Below are 21,620 nucleotides of genomic sequence, written 5' to 3' on the forward strand. Positions count from 1 at the left end.
GCATGCACCCGACTGGGGGATGGAGCCTGCAACCCGGGCATGTGCCCTGACCAGGAATTGAACTGCCATCTCCTGGATCCTAGGTCAATGCTCAGCTGCTAAGCCATGCTCGGCCAGGCAGGATATATAATTTCTGATAGAATATAAACTCTTTCTTGCTGCACTGTCTAGATAGTAAATAGAGAAGTTTTACTTTTCTTGGTTATTAAATCATTTTATTTTTTTGCATTTTGCTTCCGTGAAGTACAGATAATATGTATATTTAGAAAAATAATCCTTTTGACTGAAAAGAAGTGTTCTAGTCTAACTTAATCTTTTCTTCTTTTTAGTGTGGACGTAATCAACTCATTCTTCAAAAAATTCAAACATTACTAGAAAGAGCTTTCAATTTGACCCCTCAGCGGTCAGAATATGCTACAGAACTTGGATACCAAATGCTTTTACAAGAAAAAGTTAAAGAAGCATGGAAGTGGTATCAGCTTGCCATAAATCTTGAAGAAACTAACATCACTGCTGTGATTGGTATGACTGCTGTTTCTATAAATGTTCTTCACATAGGCACAAGTCATAATTGCTTTTCATATCTGCCATTAAAAAATGTATTTTGTGGTTTTCTAAAATTAAACTGTTCTCCACCATCTACAATAGAAAAAAATCATATATCTTTAAAAATAAAATTTTTATTTTATAATTAATATCTTGAGAGAATAGGTTTTTATGAGATAGTTCCTATATATTATGAATTCCATCATAACAGATTTTTATATGGGTACCAAGCTACCCGTTTTATTTTCTTTCACCCTTTTCTTTCTTTTTGTTATTTTTTTAATTTAAAATTTTCATGTATTATGGGGGAAGAGCGGAAACCTGTTTTATTAATGCTGTTTGTGTTAGCTTAAAGATTGCATGCCTAAAACCAATATGTGGACTTTGTTTTTGTTCTGTTTGGCTTTAGGATGTATCCGATGTCAATTAATAGAAGGACAGTTAGAGGAAGCAGATCAACAGCTAGAATTCCTTAGTGAAATTCAGCAGTCTTTTGGAAAATATGCGGTACAGTATTTTATTTTATTTTATTTTATTAGATACTAGGTCCCAGCTGCTGTTTGTAAAATATGAAATTTTAAAATGTCGTCTTATTTAATAATGACTTTAAAGGACTAATGTACACTAATTTAAATATGTAACTTCATTTATTAGTTTACCTTCATGCAAAATTAGTCTTTAATATTCTTCCACAAGATTCTAAAAACCTGTCTAAGCCAAAACTTAAGTTTGAACAAGTATTTCAGATAAATAGCACTTTATATACCTTTGAGATCTAAATAGAAATAAATGGCTTTATAACTGAATAGGGTAATTTATAAAAACTACTGATTTTTCAGGAATTAACCTATTTACATGCAATTCTTGCTATGAAGAAAAATAAACGACAAGAAGAAATTATTAACTTGCTAAATGATGCCTTGGACACTCATTTTTCACAGTTACAAGATTTACCTCTTGGAATACAGTATTTTGAGAAGTTAAATCCTGATTTCTTGCTAGAAATTATTACAAAATATCTGAATTTCTGTCCAATGCAGGTAAGTAATTTTGAGACTTTTTGGGGGGACAGAGAGGGGTGGTTATTGCCTTTATTGTGATCACATTGGTTAATAAAATGATGTAGGTTTCAGCTGTACAGTTCTGTAACACATCATCTGCATGTGTGTTCACCACCCAAAGTCAAGTCTCTTTCTGTCACATTTATCCCCTTTACCCTCTTCTTCCTGCCCCCACCTCCTTTCCCTCTGGTAATCACCATACCAATGTCTGTGTCTATGAGTTTTATTGTTTGTGTTGTTTTTTTTTGCTTAATCCCTTACCTATTTCACCCAACCCCCCAATACTTTCTCTGATGGCTGTCAGTTCATTCTCTGTATCTGTGAATTTGTTTCTATTTTGTTTGTTTATTTTGTTCATTAGATTCCCAAAAAAGTGAAATCATATGGTATTTCTCTTTCTCTGACTGGCTTATTTCACTTAGCATAATACTCTCCTGGCCCATCCATGCTGCCGCAAAAGGTAAGATTTTCTTTTTTTTACGACTGAGTAAAAATGGACTGTAGTCCATTGGGTAAATGTAACACAGCTTTTTTACCCACTTACTCACTGATGGGCATTTGTTCTGCTTCCAAATATTGGCTGTTGTAAATTGTGCTGCAGTGAACGTAAGGGTACATACATTCTTTCAAATCAGAGTTTTGGGGTTTTTCTGATATATTCCCAGAAGTGGAATCACTGGGTGACAAGGCAGTTCCATTTTTAATTTTTTGAGGAAATTCCATACTGTTTTCCACAGTGCCTGCACCAGTCTGCATTCCCACCAATAGTGTACGAGGGTTCCCTTTTCCCCACATCTTCACCAACACTTAGTGTTTGTTGATTCACTAATGATAGCCATTTTTACTGTCATCAGATGTTCTCTCGTGGTTTTAATTTCTATTTCCCTGATGATTAGTGATATTGAGCATCTATTCACATTTCTATTGGCCATCTCTATGACCTCTTGAGAGAAATGTCTGTTCAGGTCCTCTGCCCATTTTTTAATTGGATTGATGTTAAGTTGTATGAGTTTCTTATATATTTTGGATATTAACCCCTTATCAGATGTATCATTGGAAAGTATGTTCCCCCGTACAGTGGGTTGTCTTTCATTTTCTTAATAGTTTCTTTGCTGTGCAAAAACTTTTTAGTTTCATGTAGTCCCATTTGTTCATTTTTAAATTTTTCCTTTGCCCAAGGAGATATATCACAAAAAAATACTGCTACGGAAAATGACCCACATTTTACTGCCTATATTTTCTTCTAGGATTTTTATGGTTTCAAGTCTTGCTTTTAAGTCCTTACTCGATTTTGAGTTTATTCTTATGTATTGCATGTATCCGTCCAAATTTTCCAACACCATTTATTGAATAAACCTTCTTTACCCCATTATATGTTCTTGCTTCCTTTGTCAAATATTAGTTACCATATAGGTATGGGTTTATTTCTTGGCTCTCTGTCCTGTTCCATTGATCTATATGCTGTTTTTATGCCAGCACCATGCTGTTTTGATTACTATGGCCTAGTAGTATAAGGTAGTATGCTATCTCCAACTTTGTTCTTCTTTCTCAAGATTGCTGTGGCTATTCGGGGTCTTTTGTGGTTCCATATAAATTTTTGAAATATTTGTTCTGGTTCTGTGAAATATGTCATTTGTATTTTAATAGGAATTGCATTGAATCTGTAGATTGCTTTGGGTAGTATGGACATCTTAATGATGTTAATTCTTCCTATCTGTGAACGTGGTATATGCTTCCACTTACTTGTATCTTCTTCAGTTTCTTTCTTCAGTGTCTTATAATTTTTCAAGTAGAGGTATCCTACATCTTTGGTTAATTTATTACTAGGTATTTTATTTATTTTGATGCAATTGTAAATGGTATTGTTTTCTTAGTTTCCCTTTCAGATAGTTCATTATTGATGTGTATAAATGCAACTGATTTCTGAATATTTATTTTGTATCCTGCTCCTAGACTATATTCAGTTATCAGGTTTAGTAGGCTTTTGGTGGAATCTTTAGGGTTCTGTCGATATAATATGTCATTTCCACATATGTGTGTCTGCCTGTTGAAATTACACGTATGTTGTTGAGCTGATGGGATCCATGCAGATGGTGCACATGTCTCACGTGTGAGGACCCCTGAGGTCTTCATCTATCAGCACATAGAGACCCCTGCACCCACTTTAGCAGCTGCTCAGCTTCCCTCATCCAAGTGACCAGGATTAGTGGATCCCATCCCCTCTCTATGGGCATGAGTGTTTTTTCCAATTCCCAGATCTGATGGGTAGTCTTGAAAATACATCTTTGAACAATTGTGTAAGAATTTCTGTGGGGTAACCTCCTAGAGTGAGCACTGCCAGGTGAAGGGGGCATCTGTGGAATTTTGACAGGTCCTGCACATGGTTCTCCTGGAGGCAGGGCCTTTTCCCCTTCTCTCCAAGGGATCTGATGGGGCCTCTGCAGCCTCACTTTGTCCCCAGGGCTGGTTGCCACCAAACCAGACGCCTGCCAGTCTGATTATGACAGTGCTGTCTTCCCAGTGTTCACAATATGTGTCCCCATTGGGGAGGTCATGCATCTCTGACATGTACTGGCATGAGTACTGCCTCTCCTTGGAAGGGCATGTGTTTGCTCTTTGTCCCTTTAGAAAACTTTAAAATAAGAACTCACATTTTTGTGACTTTCAGTTCCAACAAGAAACTCTACCCCTTGGTTATCTTTCCTTTGAATGGATATGCTTTCATAAGTTTTTTGAACAAATATCTTCCCTTCATATGTTATTGAATGAATAATTGTATAATAGTTTCATAATTGTTTTCCTGAACAAAACCAGTATTTTTATAGTCTGTTCATAGCTCTCAGGGAAATAAATTAGTATCTATCTAGTCATAGCAAAGATACTGGGCAATAAATAGAATAAGAAAAATTTTAGAAAAATATAAGGTTTCTGTATTCACATCACAATTAATATGTATTTAATTTTATCTGCCATTGTACACATATAAAATGACCTGCTCATTTGTTTTGTTTAGCCTGCAAGTCCTGGGCAGCCTCTTTCTCCACATCTCAGACGTTGTACCTCAGTCCTGGAGGCTATAGTAAGAACTGTACCAGGTCTTCTGCAAGCTGTCTTCCTAATAGCAAAAGTGAAATACTTGTCAGGTAAGGTATACCTGAAAAGCTTAAAAGAACCTGTATATTCTGATGTTGATAAAAACAATATAAATAAACTAAGAATTTCACATGTATGAAGAATAGTCACAAAATGCACATTTTACATGTGCATAAATAACTAATTTTTATCCAAAATAAAATTGCATAACTTGCCTTACTATTTGATTCTTTTACATTTACTATAATCTTTTGTTGTTCAAGTGAATATTTGGGAAAATACATTTTACCACTTTAAAAAAATCCATCAGATAGTACTGGGGACCCTCAATGATAATTTACAGTCTTTAATCCATAGTTATTGACTCATTGGTATAATAAAATGTGTGATATTTGCCAGGTTTCAGGCCCTAACGGAATTTCTTAATTCCTATTTAGTTTCTGTGACTGGTTACATATAGCCAAAAATAATAGATTATAGATAGATAGATAACCAACCAACCTCCATTATAACCTTAGCTTTTTAGGACACACACTTATGTATGATATATACATAAAAATAGACTGTAATATGGTGTCTTTATATGTACCTTTGCTAGCTGAATGCTATGCTAAATAAATTAAGTTTATGAAGTCCTAATGGGCAGAAACCAACTTAGAGGTATTCTCATAAACAGTTATATCTTATACATAATGGAAAGAGTTAAGAAATTGACATCATAAAATTTTTGGATGACCGTTTTAACTGTTTAAAAAAAAGACCTAGATAATCTCAAAAGCTTGTTTCACCTCTAAAGTACTCTAGTTTGTGAGAAGTGACCTTCTAATTGAGTTCTACTATTGAACAACATACAATTTGGTTTTTTTAAGTTGAATTTATTGGGGTGACATTGGTTAATAAAATTATATAGGTTTTAGGTGCACAATTCTACAATATATCATCTGTATATTTATTGTGTGTTTACTATCCCAAGTCATGTCTCCTTCTATCACCATTTATCCCCACATTCTTCTACCTCCCCCCATCCCTGTTGCATGATATTTCTCTTTTCTTTCCAGTTGGAATGGGTATCACCTACTAGTTAATCAGACTAGGACTTTGAGTTCAGGTTAATTTCTTAAACATTCATTATTTATTTTGAAATTTGATATAAATAGTCTCATTATAGTAATGTTAATTGCCAAAGTCTCTAGGAATGAAAAGTCTCGTATGTTAACCCATTTTTAAAGAGAACAGCCTGAAATAATTTGAAATGGTGCTGATGTTGCTAAAATTGTCAGAATTCAGGTATCTGTGTCTTATGTGCAGATAAGCCAAATACTGAGACACTTGTGCTTGGACTCAGAAAGGTTTAATGATTTGGCCAGAGCGAGAGGATGGGAGAGTATGTTCCCTCAAATCTATCTTCCCCCAAAAGCAAAAGTAGGGACTTTCTATGCAGCAAGGGAGTAACTGAGTTTGTGTATTGGGGGGAGGGGGGGTTAGGGAACCAAGGGAGAATTCTGTTTCTTTAGTCTCACATAACACCTTTTGTAACCAGACTTTTGAGAGGCAGCAGGTGGTCGAAACTTTCTTAAAGGTATTCATTCATTCCTTCTGCAAAACAGACTCAAATTCTCCTTGTGACAATGGATTTATCTCCTGTTACTTGCAAAGAAACAGTACATCAGCAGCTCACAATTATATTGTGAAAACAAAGGGTGCTGGGTAGGCAGAGCAGTTGGGGTCTGACTACACTGGCATGTGTCTAAATAGCAGTATTCTTGCTAATTTGCCAGCTAGACTGACTACCTGGATCTGGACCAAACTTTACAAGTGAAGGCCATAATCCTCCATCAGAATGTCCTCACTTTAGACACCAGCCTCACAGTTCAGGACTCTCTGCACTTCCAACTAGCTGGCTACAAATGTCAGGCTTCCTGTGACCCCTTCAAGTTTGAGAATTTACTAGAATGACTCACAGAACTCAGGAAAGCACTGTACTTTGAATTAGAGTTTTATTGTAACAGGGTGTTAATCTGAACCAGCAAAAGGAAGAGAGGCACAGGGTGGTTCTGGGTGGGTCCCAAATGTGAAGCCCCCATTGTCCTCTCCCTGTGAGCTGGCACACATCAACCTCCCGACACAGCGATGTGTGACAGTACCAGAAGCACGTTGGCAGCCACGGAAGCTCACGCAAGGCTTGGTCTTCGTAGGGTTTCATCATCTAAGTATGGATCAAATCACTGGCCCCGTGATTGAACTCAGTTTCCAGCTCCCCCATCCCCAGGTCAGGTTGGTATCACATGGCTCAAAGCACCAACCCTCTAATCATGTAGGTTTTTGGGAGATGGCCAGCCCCCATCCTGAGTCATACGATTGTCATAAACTATGAGGGCCCACACAAACAACAGACATTGCTATTATTTGTGAAATTCCAAGATTTAGAGACTCCCTCTCAGGACCCTTGGACGAAGGCCAGCTATATTCTTTATTGTATGGGACCCTGACAAATACAGATCATCTTGACAGTGATGGCTTCCGTTTTTCCTTCAAGAGAAATTGGACTGCCCTTGAATGTGATGTTGATGTGATCTTCGTTTATATGGTCTTTTTTTCCCCAACAGTGATGACCCGTTTCTCTTATTTTTAAATACTTAGTGGCCTCCTGGAGCTAACTACACATATCCTTCCCCTTGCTTTAAAAGAAACAAGATTCTCATCTCAATTATTCGTACATTCCTCATTTTCTTCAGTCACTATTTGCAAATCCTGATTCTGTTCCATGTACTGTCTCCCCTTAGTAATAACCTCTTTTTTTCAAGTTACCTGCTTAGTCTGCCTCCTTCCTGAAAGAGCATGGGCATGGTAAGTCCCGTGCAGATGCATTGGCTTGACCTTCCCATTTCCTTTTCCATCTGTTCTGAGTATTGGATTGTATCACAATGAAGAATCCAGTATTTATTATGTTCGATGGTTAATGGACAGATATTGACACTCTATTTAATAAGTTTTGTGCTCTCTCAGCCAAATTTTTGTCCATTAATTCTCTGTCTCTAAGAAAAAAGTGTCCTGTTTAAGTGGATTTGTATTATAAGTAGGTTGAGCCTTTGGGAACTGGAAGCCCTGTCTGTAGCCTTATTTTGTCTGTCTAGATGTCAGGTAAGGTTAAGGAGAGTAATTGAACAGAAAATAGTTTAGGATCTCTTCTTCCTCCATTCTCCTAGCAAAGCTGAATGGGGATTTGGCCTAGCTGTATTACCAATTTACGAGATGGCTAATGCAGACGAGCGCAGGTTATATCATGAGAGACCACTAGTACCTAGTGTCTCTTTGCTGTTCAGAGGAAGAGCCTCTTCGTACCCCATCCACCAACCCAGGGTAGACTCCACTCTTCCAGTCTCTTTAATCTTGATCATTTGCTTTTATTTTAAGACTCACAGTACATGTGTTTCTAAAACCTTTGATATTTCATTTGGTATTTAAAGGCATTTTAAATCTAAAATGCGTATTTCTAAATCTCTAGAATGTATCCTTATACCTTTTTTTAATTTATGGACAGTAATAAAATTTCTAGCCAAGAATGATAACTAGACTAAATCCTCTTTGTTAAAGTGACACTGTAGCATTCTGCCTATTTAAATTTCTATGTTTTACAGAACTTATTTTAATGACATTGTAAATAAAAAAATTCTTTTCACAAGAAAAATAAAGGTACATGTATAGATATCTCAGTAACAGTGGTGATCAATTCTGATATTTTCACACACTTTCTCTGGTTGGCTTCTTATGAGCAAAGTATGGTCTTACAAGGGCACTCTGATTCACAAGTATATTCTTTCATGAGGACTACAAAGAAGAGATTAAACCATGGCCTATGAACAGAGGATTTTAAGGTCAAACACTGGAACCATAGACTGACTACTTTTCTCCCTCTTATCCCTCAGATCTCCAGCTCTTAGTCATTTAAATTATAACAGTGCTTTGTTTCCCTCATTAGGTGATATTGAAGCAGCTTATAATAACCTGCAGCATTGCCTAGAACACAGTTCTTCTTATGCAGATGCTTACCTCCTGATGGCTCAGGTTTATTTGTCTCAGGAAAAATTTAAATTGTGTTCTCAGTCTCTTGAACTTTGTTTGAGCTATAACTTTAAGGTACGTATTCCAGAAGACATATCACTCTCCTTGAACCTCTAGCAAATATTTACATATAAACTTAAAAAAATTTTGGCCTTTACTATTTTGCTAATAAGTGCATTTTTTAATGGAAAAGGTTTTGGATCCAAAAGTAGTAGTGATATGGGACAAAGTCTGGGACCCTCTTCCCGCTGGATGCTGCTGAGGGTGGACTTCTTACAATATCCTGAAAAAAAGAATTTTCTGAGACTTGCACATGAGAACGAGTGATTTTTCTTTGCATGGAATTACATCTCTGCATTTCTAAAGTCCAGTTTCCCTTAGTGCAGTCATAGAGGAAGTGTAGCTGGGGTTTTAGTAAAGCTAGAAGCAAACCCAGTGTCCAGAGTTTCTTTTCCATGTTGGAGACAGGTCCAGTTCAGCATCAGTATAGTTATAGCCCATTAGTTCATTGTGTATGGGGGTCCGCATGGCCTTCCACCACACAGGAGAATGCCAAGAAAGCCAAGTGTGAGCTGTGAGCCAAGTGTGCCAAGAGAAACCAAGAGAGCACAAGAGCACAAGAGAGCATAAGAGTATAGGACAGCGAGTTTTTTTTGTTCAGGTAATTAAGTATCCCAAATTTCCACATGCTTGCAATGACCACTCCCATTTGCCCATCCTGGCCAATGACCTCTGCTCCCAGATGGGATTTACAGGCAAGTACCTTCCCTATGTTATCCCAACTTTACTGGGCATATATCAGTCTTCCCTTTGTTGGACCCCTAAGGAGTGTAAAATTGTAGCTTCCTGGTGAAGCTATCTAAATGATATGCCTATAATATCTGGCCTTCCCTTTGTTCCTTTACTATCGTTAATAACTAGCTAATTGCGCAGCCGGTGTTGGCTCAGTGGTTGAGCGTTGACCCATGGGCCAGGCAGTCACAGTTTGATTCCTGATCAGGGCACATGCCCGGGTTTTGGGCTTGATCCCCAGTAGGGGGCATGCAGGAGGTAGCACATCAATGATTCTCTCTCATCATTGATGTTTCTATCCCTCCCTCCCTCTCTCTGAAATCAATAAAAACATATTTTTTTAAAAATAACGCTAATTACAGTGGTATTAGTAGGAGAACAAGTGGAACCGACTGTGTAGTTAAAAAACTATATGGACTTGGCAACAAAGACCTGGGCTCAGTGTCTGGTGTTTCCACCTACCTCTCTCTGAACCTCAGTTTTGTTTTCTACACAACTCATAATTATAGTGAGTGTTAAATTTAATAATGAAAGTATATAAAAAATAATTATAAACTAAAAAGAATGCCAAATATTTTTATGTATTAGAATTTTATTTTATTGCCTGTTTCCTTCTTGGACCTGGGTTGTTTGTTTTTTAAATCCTCACCCAAGGATATGTTTTTATTGATTTTGAGAGAGAGAGAGAGAGAGAAACATCAATTGGTTGCCTCCCATACACACCCCAACCAGGGATAGAATCGGCCACCTAGGTATATGCCTGGACTGGGAATCAAACCTGCAGTCTTTTGGTGCTCCAACCAAATGAGCCACCCGGCCAGGGCCTTGAATCTCGGTTTTTAATTTTTCTTTAGATTCATCATCAAAGAATGCTTAGTCATTTTGAAACTTAGTATGTGGTTTGGAGGTATAAACACACTAGATCTCTATCCAGGATATTCTGTGATAAATCCCATATCCCTCAGCATTAGGGAAAATCCTGAGTTCAGGTGCTTCCTGAGCCACCTGGAGTCATGGAGGACTGCCTCAAATTTTTACTTGGGTTCACAGTGTCTTGAGCCCTGTTGTATGAGAACCATCGATGGACTGCAGAATTCAAGTTCTAATCAAGGTTTGCAGACACCTGCTTCATAGGATAGTAGTTCTCAAGACTGGTGGTGCATCGGAACCCCAGTGTAGGTACTCCACCCCAGTCAATGAGAATCTCCAGAAGAGCTAAGCAGGAGTATTTACACAAAGCTCATAGGTAATTGAGGCTTAGAACCACAGCCTCATGGAGAATTGTAGCTGTCCCAGGTGGTAGGTAGCTGCTACTTTACGCCCTCCTGGATTATCATTTTCTCTTCAACTCCTTCCTCACTCATTTTTGTCATTCTATTTTCCTGTATACTCTGTTGCTAGCCACAAGAAAGGCAGAAGCTTTGTTTCATGTTTCTGAGTAGTACCAAAGGGTAAAACCAACGTTTGATGAACATATCCCCAAATTTTTCATCTTAAAACTAAAAAATAAAGAAAAGGGGAAAAACTTTGTTTTTAAAAATCTGGTAACTCTATATCAGTACCAGAAATCCTTTTCCTGAGAACTCAAATAATTTCTTAGAATATATTTGCTAGTCTTGCATACTTTGCTTGCATTTTCTCTTCTGTCGTGGTAGAAGCATTTAATTGACTGGTTTGTTGTCCAGGGGGACCCAAGGTAGTGGAAGGTTCCTTGATTTAAAACAATAACACATCAGAAAGTTAATAAAAGGACAGAAATAGACTTTATGTGTACAATCACAGACTATCTTCAAAAATCTTGTAATTTTAATGTTTAATTATCTTCAATAATCTTGTAAATTATGTCTTGATGTTGTAAGCACTCCAAGGAAGTATTTCTGAATATTATTTTTTCAGGTGAGAGAATATCCTTTATATCATTTGATAAAAGCTCAGTCACAAAAGAAAATGGGAGAAATAGGAGAGGCCATTAAAACTCTGCATATGGCAATGAGTTTACCAGGAATGAGGAAAATTGGAGCCCCCTCAAAATCAAAATGTAAAAACACTGACGTCGATGCAAGCCATCGTTTATCAGTCTTCCTTGAGTTGGTGGAGGTTCACCGCTTAAATGGAGAGCAGGTAGGTCAAGTTTTAATTCAATGGCTTAGATCTGAACTTTTTATTCAAATATATATGATACATACTAATAAAACATATCTCTAAGTAGGAAATGAAAAAGCTAAAATTGTTCCCTTGACCAGATGGTAAAATTTAGAAAATTTATTTCTCGTTACTGTTCACCACATCATGTACTTTTTGCAACACACACACATACACACAAGTACTACTGAAAAAAAATGAAAGTGCCAACCTACAATTCTAATAGTTGAGAAAACAGAGGAACCACTGGATGAATAATGGCTTTGATAAACTCATAGGACAGTCATAAAATCAAATACTTTAAAACATAATAATACAGATGGATGGATAGGTGAGTGGATGGGTGGATGGATGGATGGACGGATCGCTAATTCTGAGAGAATTCAAGAAAATAAAGAACTTAATGTCATTGATACTGTTTTTTGGATTGCAGCAGTTGCCAGTCATTTATTTTCATATTTCAGTGGGAGTTAAGAAGGCTGGGTCTAGTTACTTTGCAAATCTCAATTTCTATTTCAGTAGTAAGTAAACATAAAATACACTTAATATGAACCAGTTCTACCATAAATAATTGATACTAAGATGTGCTACTTTTTTCACATTTTAACATTTCTGAAATCCAAATGTTTTATGATCTCTAAAGTTGAGATGGATTTTATGACAGTTGAGATTAACCTTAAGTGATATTTTAGATTCATTGAGGTACAAATTTCAAAATGAGGTAATATATTCACCTGAGTTATAACAAAAATAATGTCTTAGCATAGGGAGTAAAGTAGTCTGTTATTTAATGAGGAGCCATTGGGTATAGTCCGTGACTGCACTGACTGCTAGCATTTATTGTTTTAATAGAAAATCTTCATTTCTAGTGTAATTTGTTTAATATTTTGAATGTTATTTTAATTTCATTCTTACAGCATGAGGCAGCAAAAGTGCTACAAGATGCCATCCATGAGTTTTCTGGGACATCTGAAGAATTACGTGTTACCATTGCTAATGCAGACCTAGCTCTGGCCCAAGGAGACGTGGAGCGGGCTCTAAGCATGCTTCGGAATGTTACATCTGAACAGCCTTATTTCATAGAGGCCAAAGAAAAAATGGCAGATATATATCTGAAGCATAGAAAAGAGAAAATGTTATATATCACATGTTATAGGTAAATGGCTATTTCAGCCCATTATGTTTTGATGCATTTACCTCTTAAAATTCCCCAAATTTGTTTTACTTTTCTTTTAACTGCTTTATGGATTCTTTATAGATCCTCGCCTTCGTGTTCTCACTTCCTTCCCCTGCCACCAACCACAGTCAGCCTAGCCCAGTCACTCACTCTCCCGAAAACATAAAGCGTAGTAATTATGATTACTCAACCTGTGGCTTCCTCTAGTTTCTCAGTTCTCCTCCCTCATCAGATGTTATTTTTCGACACTGAATCTTCCTGTTTGGGAATGGAAAGAACAACAGTTACATATATTTTAATAAATTTAAGAAAAGTATGTAATGTAACATCAATTCAGGGGCTAGGTGGTCATGTTTAATTTTTAATGTAATAGATATAGAAAAATATTATGGCTTAGTATATACTACATGAAGGTATGGGTTACAAATTTTCCTTAGTGAAAGGACAGGGGCTTTAACAGGTTTATTATAGCCCTGGCCTGTGTCACTCGGTTGGAGTGTTATGCCGTACACTAAAAGTGGTGGATTCGATTCCCAGTCAGGGCACATACCCAGGTTTTGGGTTCAATCCCAGTTGGGGTGTGTGCGGGAGGCAACCGATTGATGTTTTCCTCTCCCATTCATGTTTCTCTAAAATCAGTACAAAATAAATTATGTAAATAAAGGTTATATTCTGATATCCTTCGGAGTTATTGGGATACACAATACACACATGGATACACACACACACACACACGTGCACACACAGAGGTTGCTCTTACTCTTCTCCCTGAACAAAAAAATAAACATACAAGTACACACTCTACGTAAGATAAAATTACCGTGTTTTTTTATCTCTTGAGAACATAGTAAAATGCTGATGGATTAAGTCATCAAACCAAGTCAGATTGGTTCATCCAATATGTAAAATATCAAAGCTCAGAACTCTGCTCAGATTTTTGTAGGTGCTTAGTGATTCAAAGAAACTGAGCAACACCCCCTGTATAGAAGGATGAACTGGAATTCTTACATCATATTTCTGAGGGTGTTTCCTAAGAATGAGCACTTTCATCTCTAATGAAAGTATTTCCAAATAGGGTTGATTTGTTTGGACGCAGTGTAATATAGCAGTTAAAAGCATAGGTTTCTGTTTCAGGCAGATCTGACACACTAGCTGTAGACAAACTGAGTGTCATCTGTAAAATCAGAATAATTTTCTCATAAAGCTTTTTATCAGTTAAATTAGATACTATATGTTAAATGTTAAAGACTTGTCACATTATTATTTGAGTAAATTAATTGAGTATTGGGATTTTGACCTTTAGTAGTTAAATTTTGCAGGTAAAAAATAGGAAATACTGAAGCAGAAGATTGTGTGTATATATATATATATATATATATATATATGTATATATATATATTTAAATATGTCTTTATTGATTTCAGAGAGAGGAAGGGAGAGGGAGAGGGAGAGAGAGAGAAACATCAATGATGAGAAAGTCATTGATCGGCTGCCTCCTGCATACCCCCAACTGGGGATCAAGCCCGCAACCTGGGCATGTGCCCTGACTGGGAATCAAACTGCAATCCCCTGGATCCTACGTCGATGCTTAACCACTGAGCCACTCCTGGCCAGGCAAGGTTGTATGTTTTTTAAGGTAACATTTCAGGACATGATTAATGCCATGAATATTAGAGTTCAAGAAGTGTACTTTACTTCTATGTCATTTTAGCATTAAACATGACAGAACATATATTTCTGGATAGAACTTATCCACCTGAACTCTGTTTCCTGCATTTCTGAAAATGCAAAGATTTAATGAAAAATGATTGATTTAGCAAAAACAGTCTGGGTATGGATATGGGTGTTGTTTTTCATAATGTTACACTATTGGATATGTAGAGGGTATTCTGAAGGCTCCTGGTTAATTGAAATAAATGAGCTTACCTTTTATTGGCTTAGAAGAAGATACTTGTATTCAATATACTGAATAGAATTGGTTTGATTTCCAGAGAAATTGCTGAGAGAATGCCCAGCCCTCGTTCTTTCCTTCTCCTTGGAGATGCATACATGAATATTCAAGAGGTAAAGTTTCTGATGCTACTAAACTTAGATTTAAAAAAGTTCTTTGTGATTAGTATAACACTCTATTAAAAGGAATTTGATTTTTTAAATAATGTTTACTTAATATTCAAATATTCAGTCATCACAATGAAAGGAGACAACCATTACAATAAAAGTTTGGGTTTTTTTTCAAATTGAGATCCAGTAATTCAACACTGTCATTATTTAAAATAGAGATGATATCAGAAGCAAGTTAAGAGCCTCCTTTAAACAGAAGCATAAAGAGAATTATGGGCTATGATGGTGTTTTCTTCAAAAGGGAAGCAGTCCTCTGACTATCCGGCTTTTATGATGACTGCCAGAAATAGTCAAGAAGCTGTCTCTTAGTTCTCACATTATTATTTATGACGAAAAGGGAACAATTAATATGGTTGGGATTATACTAACTAGTTATACCTATGCTAGTGACTATCACCTCTCTGAAATTATTAAGGTTTCTGGACTTAAATATATGCTTTAGTAGTCTTATTAAGTATTGCAAATGAAGAACTTAATTATATAACTGTTTCCATTAGTGGGATCCAGCCAAACTGTTGATTTATTTCCTATTTTTTGTGTTTGTCAACATTAGCCTGAAGAAGCCATAGTAGCATATGAGCAAGCATTAAATCAAAACCCAAAAGATGGAACACTGGCAAGCAAAATTGGGAAGGCGCTTGTGAAAACTCATAACTATTCAAAGGCAAGTACTTTATAGTGTAAAATATATCAGTTGGGTCAAATTTTTCAAACTGCTCTATGAGAGGCCTTCAGCAAGCACCATTTGTATCTTGATGGTTGTAAAACTCCAAGTTTGTGTTCACAAATTGGAATTTGTGCTAAAGGCTTTCTTATGAATCACATTCTTGTTCACTCTTTTGCAAAGACTATTTAGACTAATGTTTACTTCAGGCTTTATTTTGCACCTAAATTCTTACCACTAAATCAGTTAGCAAACTTGCTGTTGTTAACATCTCTTTCATTAAGTGACAGAGCATACTAGATCTCCTTTCTGTTGAACGAATCTTAGTAAGCCGTGTGCGTTGAGGGTTAGTTTTTTGGTTTGGTTTGGTCTGGTTTTTTTGTTTGTTTTTGCCTAGTAGGGATAATGGATTTTTCTTTGTTATATTTTTGTTCTGTTCCTGGTAACTATTGAACTTATAAGCAACAGCTAGCAAAGTATTTGCATTCAATAAAGTTGACTGGCTTCTGGAATAAAACCAGTAAAAAAAAGTTCACCAAGGACTTTTTTTAAGCTATTCACTTCAAAAAATGCTAGTTGTCTTGTGTGATGTCTGATTCTCTAAGGAAAATGGCATACCTAACTGATGGTGCAGGTACATGCCTAAGCTTCTCCTTGGTTATTTTCAATTATATATGTTCTAAATCTGTGTGTAAAGTACCGATGCTTGAATGCCATTCTCATTGCTTTTTTTCCCTAACTAAAATGGATTTTGTGTAGGCAATCACTTACTATGAAGCCGCACTGAAAAGTGGACAACAAAATCATCTTTGCTATGACCTGGCCGAGCTTTTATTAAAATTGAAATGGTATGACAAAGCAGAAAAAGTTCTTCAACATGCTCTAGCTCATGAACCTGGTATGAAAGTCTTCCTGATTTGAAAAAAAGTATACCTGATACACCTTACCTTTTTTATTTTTATATTATAGAAATGCGTATTTGTATTTCCAGTATTTTATATGTGAAGTTGATTATTTCATTGATCAGAATGTCACTCTACTAAAATAAAATATTTGAAAAATCTAGGACAGATTTATGAAACAGTTAATTGTTTTATAGAAGGATACTACCTAAATGATGTAATGGAAGATTCTTTAAAATTCCAAATACTTCTGGCGTTTAAACAAGTAAACATTTTTATAAGTTTTTTAAAAAAAATTTACTATAGCCTGGCCAGCATGGCTCAGTGGTTCAGCATCAACCTATGATCCAGGAGATCGCGCTTTGATTCTTGGTCAGGGCACGTGCTCGTGTTGCAGGCTTGATCCCCAGTATGGGGCTTGCAGGAGCCAGTGGATCAATGACTTTCTCATCATTGATGTTTCCATCTCTCCCTCTCCCTTTCTCTCTCTGAAATCAATAAAGACATATTAAAAAAAAAATTACTGTAGAAGTACATTATGTGTAAGGCTCCAGTGTCTCCTAGGAATTCTACTTGTCCTGTTCTCAAACTAACTCCCTAAAAGTAACCATTTTTGTGTTTTAATATATATTTTATCTGTATGTAAGTATATAAATGTAATAGGCATAATTTTCATTTTCAGAATATATTGTTCTTCTTATTCTGTGATTAATTATTTTTTTTACATACAGTATGTCCCAGAGATAGTTTGATGTTAGGATATTCATATCATTCTGTCTACTGGCATCATAATATTATATAACTCTGTAAATTATTTAACTTTCCCCCAGTTATCGCACATTTAATGTTTCAATTCTTTTGATATTATAACCATGTTACAATGAATGTCCTTGTATCTCATTTGTTGATGTACACTTGCTTGTAGTTCTTAAGAGCAAGATGCTAAGTCAAAGGGTATATGCATTTAAATTTTAATTGGATACTGTCAAATTGCCTTCTTACAAGTTGGTATAAATTTACTTTTTTTAAAAATTTATCTTTAACAGATGTCCCCTTTTTTCCACCCATTGATCCCCTCCACCCTGTATCTTCCCCACCCCCAGGCCTTCCCCATACTATTTTCTATGTCCATAAATAGAAATTTACTTTTTAAAAATCTTTATTTTTACTAAAATCTAGTGTTTGCTCATTGCCAAAATTGAAAGCTTAGAGAAGTGAATGAAAGTCGTGTCATCTCCCAGTCTCTGGAGAAAACTACATTTAGCAATTTGTGTACTGTCCTGATCGATCAATCTCCCTGCTGCTATCTCTCCTTGTCTTTCTCAAACCCAGTTACATGCCACTTTTTTCCTACCAAAATGGAATCATATTACACCTATAGGTCTGTAGTATGCATTTTTTCATTTAATAGCTTCTATTCATGTTGTCAAATATAGCTGTTCTTTATTTTTTTAGCATAGGTATTCTATTGTACATTGACATAATTTATTTAATGAGTCCATTATAGATACACATTTAAATTGAAGAAAAATTGGAAACAATAGAGACAGAATTCTTGTTTATATACCACTGTGTTCTTCCTAGAATTGAATCTTGCCGCATTGTTCTTTCTTAAGGCTATAAGTGTCATAACATAATGTAAAATTAAAGAAATAATTTATAGAAACCACTTTGAACAGATTGTGGCACAGACCATGCACTTGATAAATGGTGGAAGAAACATATTTCTGTTATTGTCTAGGGTTCTTTTACCACTCTTAGATCACAATAATACCAAATATTTAAATTGCACTTAACCACATACCAGACTTTATTTTAATTGCTTTGCATTAATGTTAACTTATTTTGTATTTATAAACTTTAAATAATTTTACAACAACCCTATGAGATAGGTACTGTTATTTCCCCGTTTACAAATGGAAGGGAGGCACAGAAGGGTTAAGTACCTTGTTCAAGGTTAAATAGCTGGTAAGCCACGAAGCCTAAATTTGAAACCAGACTGGTTGGCATCAAAGTCAGTGCTCTTAATGACTATGCTTCATTGCCAATTAAATATCTATTATTTTAAAAAACGGCAGTTACTTCTTCATTGCATGTAGCAACTACACTATCTTATCTTTTAATGACTTCAATAAACAGATTTTTATATACTTAAGAATGAAAATTGAAATTAACTACTGAGTTATTACACTGTTATTTCTAAATATATGTTGAAGAAAAACTTCCAGTTTTATCCAGTTCTTCAGCTTTTCTTCCATCCAGTTTCTATCCTTTTTTCTTTTCTTTTTTTTTAAATATATCTTTATTGATTTCAGAGAGAGGAAAGGAGAGGGGGAGAGAGAGAGAGAAACATGAATGATGAGAAAGTCATTGATTGAGCCTGCAACCCGGGCATGTGCCCTGACCAGGAATCAAACCCCAATCGCTTGCGTCCTAGGTTGATGCTCAACCGCTGAGCCATGCCTGGCCAGGCCAGTTTCTATCCTTTTTAATAAAATTTGGCTATTCAGATAACTGACTGAAAAATTTTTAACTTTATTATTTTTCAAAACCATTCTTTCTAAAGACTAGTTTTAAAACTGGTAGAAAAATGTAAACATTTGTTTAAAATTAATATTTTTCCCCAACGTATTCAATTCTTTCATAGTTAATGAACTGTCAGCTCTCATGGAAGATGGACGTTCTCAAGTTCTTCTAGCAAAAGTTTATAGTAAAATGGAAAGACCTGGTGATGCAGTCTCTTCATTACAGCAGGTAAATGCATTTGTTTGTGAGTGTGGTTGTGGGTAGGAGATGGGTGCAAAAGGAAATATGCCACACGTGAGAGTAAACCAATCTCTTGACCCATCAGTCACAGAAAATAAGTCAAAGCAGAAATGATTGAATGCCTATGGATTGTATGGTTTAAATATGTTTTTGCTAATTGTTATAACAATTAGGGAAGTTGATATTTTTAATCCTGTTTTACAGCTGAGGAAGCTGATTTAAAAACTGGTTTCATAGGTGGGATTTAAACTCAGTTTTTTTCTCCCTTTATTTATATCTCCTGAAATGAAGTCATAGATTATTCTAATCCTTATTTAAAGGAAAAATTGTGGGGAAAATCACTTTTTAGTAAATTATCTTTTCTGTGAAAAACATCTAACTAAATCAGAAATAAAGAACCTATACTCCATAAAACACTTAATAATTTTGTAACTTTATAAAGTTATAATTGCTAAATGCAGACTATATTTGTTTTTGCTTCTTTCACTTAATATTCATTTGTGTGGATTTTTCCAGCATATCTGTAAAGCTCCATCTTCATCATATAAAATTTCATGAAATAGCATTAACCTTTACCACATGCTGTATATACTGATATTTTCTAATCCTTTCTCTTTCATTTCCAGAAGAATTCTTATTATGATGCCCTAAGTTAATGTTATGACCCGTGGTTCCAAAAAATACCCAGCTTTACACTATCTTCTTTAAATACCAGTTGTCAACCAACATTTTGACAGGGGTCTCAAAAAGGGCTCCCTGTGTGTAGCATAATGTGTGGCAGATGGTGAACATTCACTGTGTGTTACATGAATGCATGAATGCCTTAGTGAATGGTTAACTCAAAGTTAAATGTTATTGTGCAGGCTTAAAGCATAGGAGTTCTCTGTCACTTATTAAAGGAAGATCTCACTGTGTCAGAAAACAGATCTGTGGGTGGAAAGGCTAATGTTCTTCTAATTTAGCTACATTCTTACCCTGAGGAAGACCCCTACCTTCCTTCCAGGTGTTGTGCATAATGTAGGAATATATATATATATATTTATATATACATACATATGTATATAGTATATACACACTGCACACACACCATCAATTGATTAGCCATTTTCCATTAGATATTGGGTTGTTTTCAGATTTTTTGTTTTTGTTTCGTTTTTGTTGTTTCTTTGTTTTTGCAACAAATAACAGAATGTTTTTTCTTTATAATAAATAGCATGCTTCTTTTTTTTCTAAGTAATTTCCTCAATACTTTTCCAAGAATGAAACAACATTTTTTCCAAATACTTGTTTTATGGTTGCATTTCCTCCTTAGTGAGCTTCCTGTACATGTCCTTGTAACAGTGGGAAAGACTCAGTAATTTTTAGTACCTCGGTTGGAAAGAATGAGCATGCTGGCTCATTTGCAAACAAGTGCATGCTTAAGGCCTGAATTGAGACATTTTCTTTGGATCAGGCTTTTTTAGCTTAAGGGCCAATAATGCTTAAATAAATCTTCTGTAAAATTTATGCTATGTGTTCATTATTGAGAATTATTCATTTCTACTTCTTTCTTTTTTTAATTCCTTTTTATCTTTACTTTATTCTAGGCTCGAGAATTACAAGCTCGGGTACTAAAACGTGTTCAGATGGAACAACCAGACGCAGTTCCTGCACAGAAACATTTAGCAGCTGAAATTTGTGCAGAGATTGCAAAACATTCTGTTGCTCAGCGAGACTATGAAAAAGCCATTAAGTTTTATAGAGAAGCACTTGTTCATTGTGAAACAGATAATAAGGTCAGTACCCTTATAAAATTTTAAGCACCTTTTATTCCAGATGTCATCTAATTTCCCCAAATGTAAAATTCTTACCAGCTTATTAAGAAAGGAGATTCGAAAAGAAATATAACAAAAATACAAGTTAAAAATTAATATTGTTTCTAGAGATCCTTCAAAATACTTATGCCTTTAATAATGTTAAAATCTAAAAATTATTATGGAATAAGTGATATAAAGTAAATCTGCAAGCTCTTTGATTTTTATTATTCATTTGTGTTTTAATAATCACTTTAAAACAATTGCTCAGTCTCAAATATCTGGCTCTAGATGATTCAACTCAGCTTACTATACAGCTCTTGTACGCCTCTTACAATTGCTGTATATGCAGAAACGACTAGATTAAGTCTCTTGCCTCAAGTGGCACCATTTGGGAGTAAATGTAAAGATAATGTTGGTGTAGAAAACATATATGGCTGGTTATATAAACTAAAATGTTATTTCTCAGATGTTGATAGGTGACTAAAATTTTTCTTAAAA

General features: G+C 35.5%; 1 protein-coding gene across 1 annotated transcript in view; it reads left to right on the forward strand.

Moving 5' to 3' along the window:
- TTC21B (tetratricopeptide repeat domain 21B) overlaps window positions 1–21,620 on the forward strand; it is a 56,265-nt gene that overhangs the window by 12,167 nt on the left and 22,478 nt on the right. Inside the window, exons 9-20 of the mRNA XM_081141880.1 lie at window positions 330–522; window positions 956–1,053; window positions 1,386–1,586; window positions 4,621–4,750; window positions 8,680–8,837; window positions 11,451–11,675; window positions 12,614–12,852; window positions 14,865–14,937; window positions 15,548–15,658; window positions 16,418–16,556; window positions 19,208–19,314; window positions 20,913–21,101. Of these exons, the coding sequence (XP_080998006.1) occupies window positions 330–522; window positions 956–1,053; window positions 1,386–1,586; window positions 4,621–4,750; window positions 8,680–8,837; window positions 11,451–11,675; window positions 12,614–12,852; window positions 14,865–14,937; window positions 15,548–15,658; window positions 16,418–16,556; window positions 19,208–19,314; window positions 20,913–21,101 (1,863 nt within the window). The remainder of the gene's footprint in view (window positions 1–329; window positions 523–955; window positions 1,054–1,385; window positions 1,587–4,620; window positions 4,751–8,679; window positions 8,838–11,450; window positions 11,676–12,613; window positions 12,853–14,864; window positions 14,938–15,547; window positions 15,659–16,417; window positions 16,557–19,207; window positions 19,315–20,912; window positions 21,102–21,620) is intronic.

This window comes from Miniopterus schreibersii (genome assembly GCF_964146895.1).
Source record: "Miniopterus schreibersii genome assembly, chromosome: 7".
In the NCBI taxonomy this organism is placed as follows: Eukaryota; Metazoa; Chordata; class Mammalia; order Chiroptera; family Miniopteridae; genus Miniopterus; species Miniopterus schreibersii.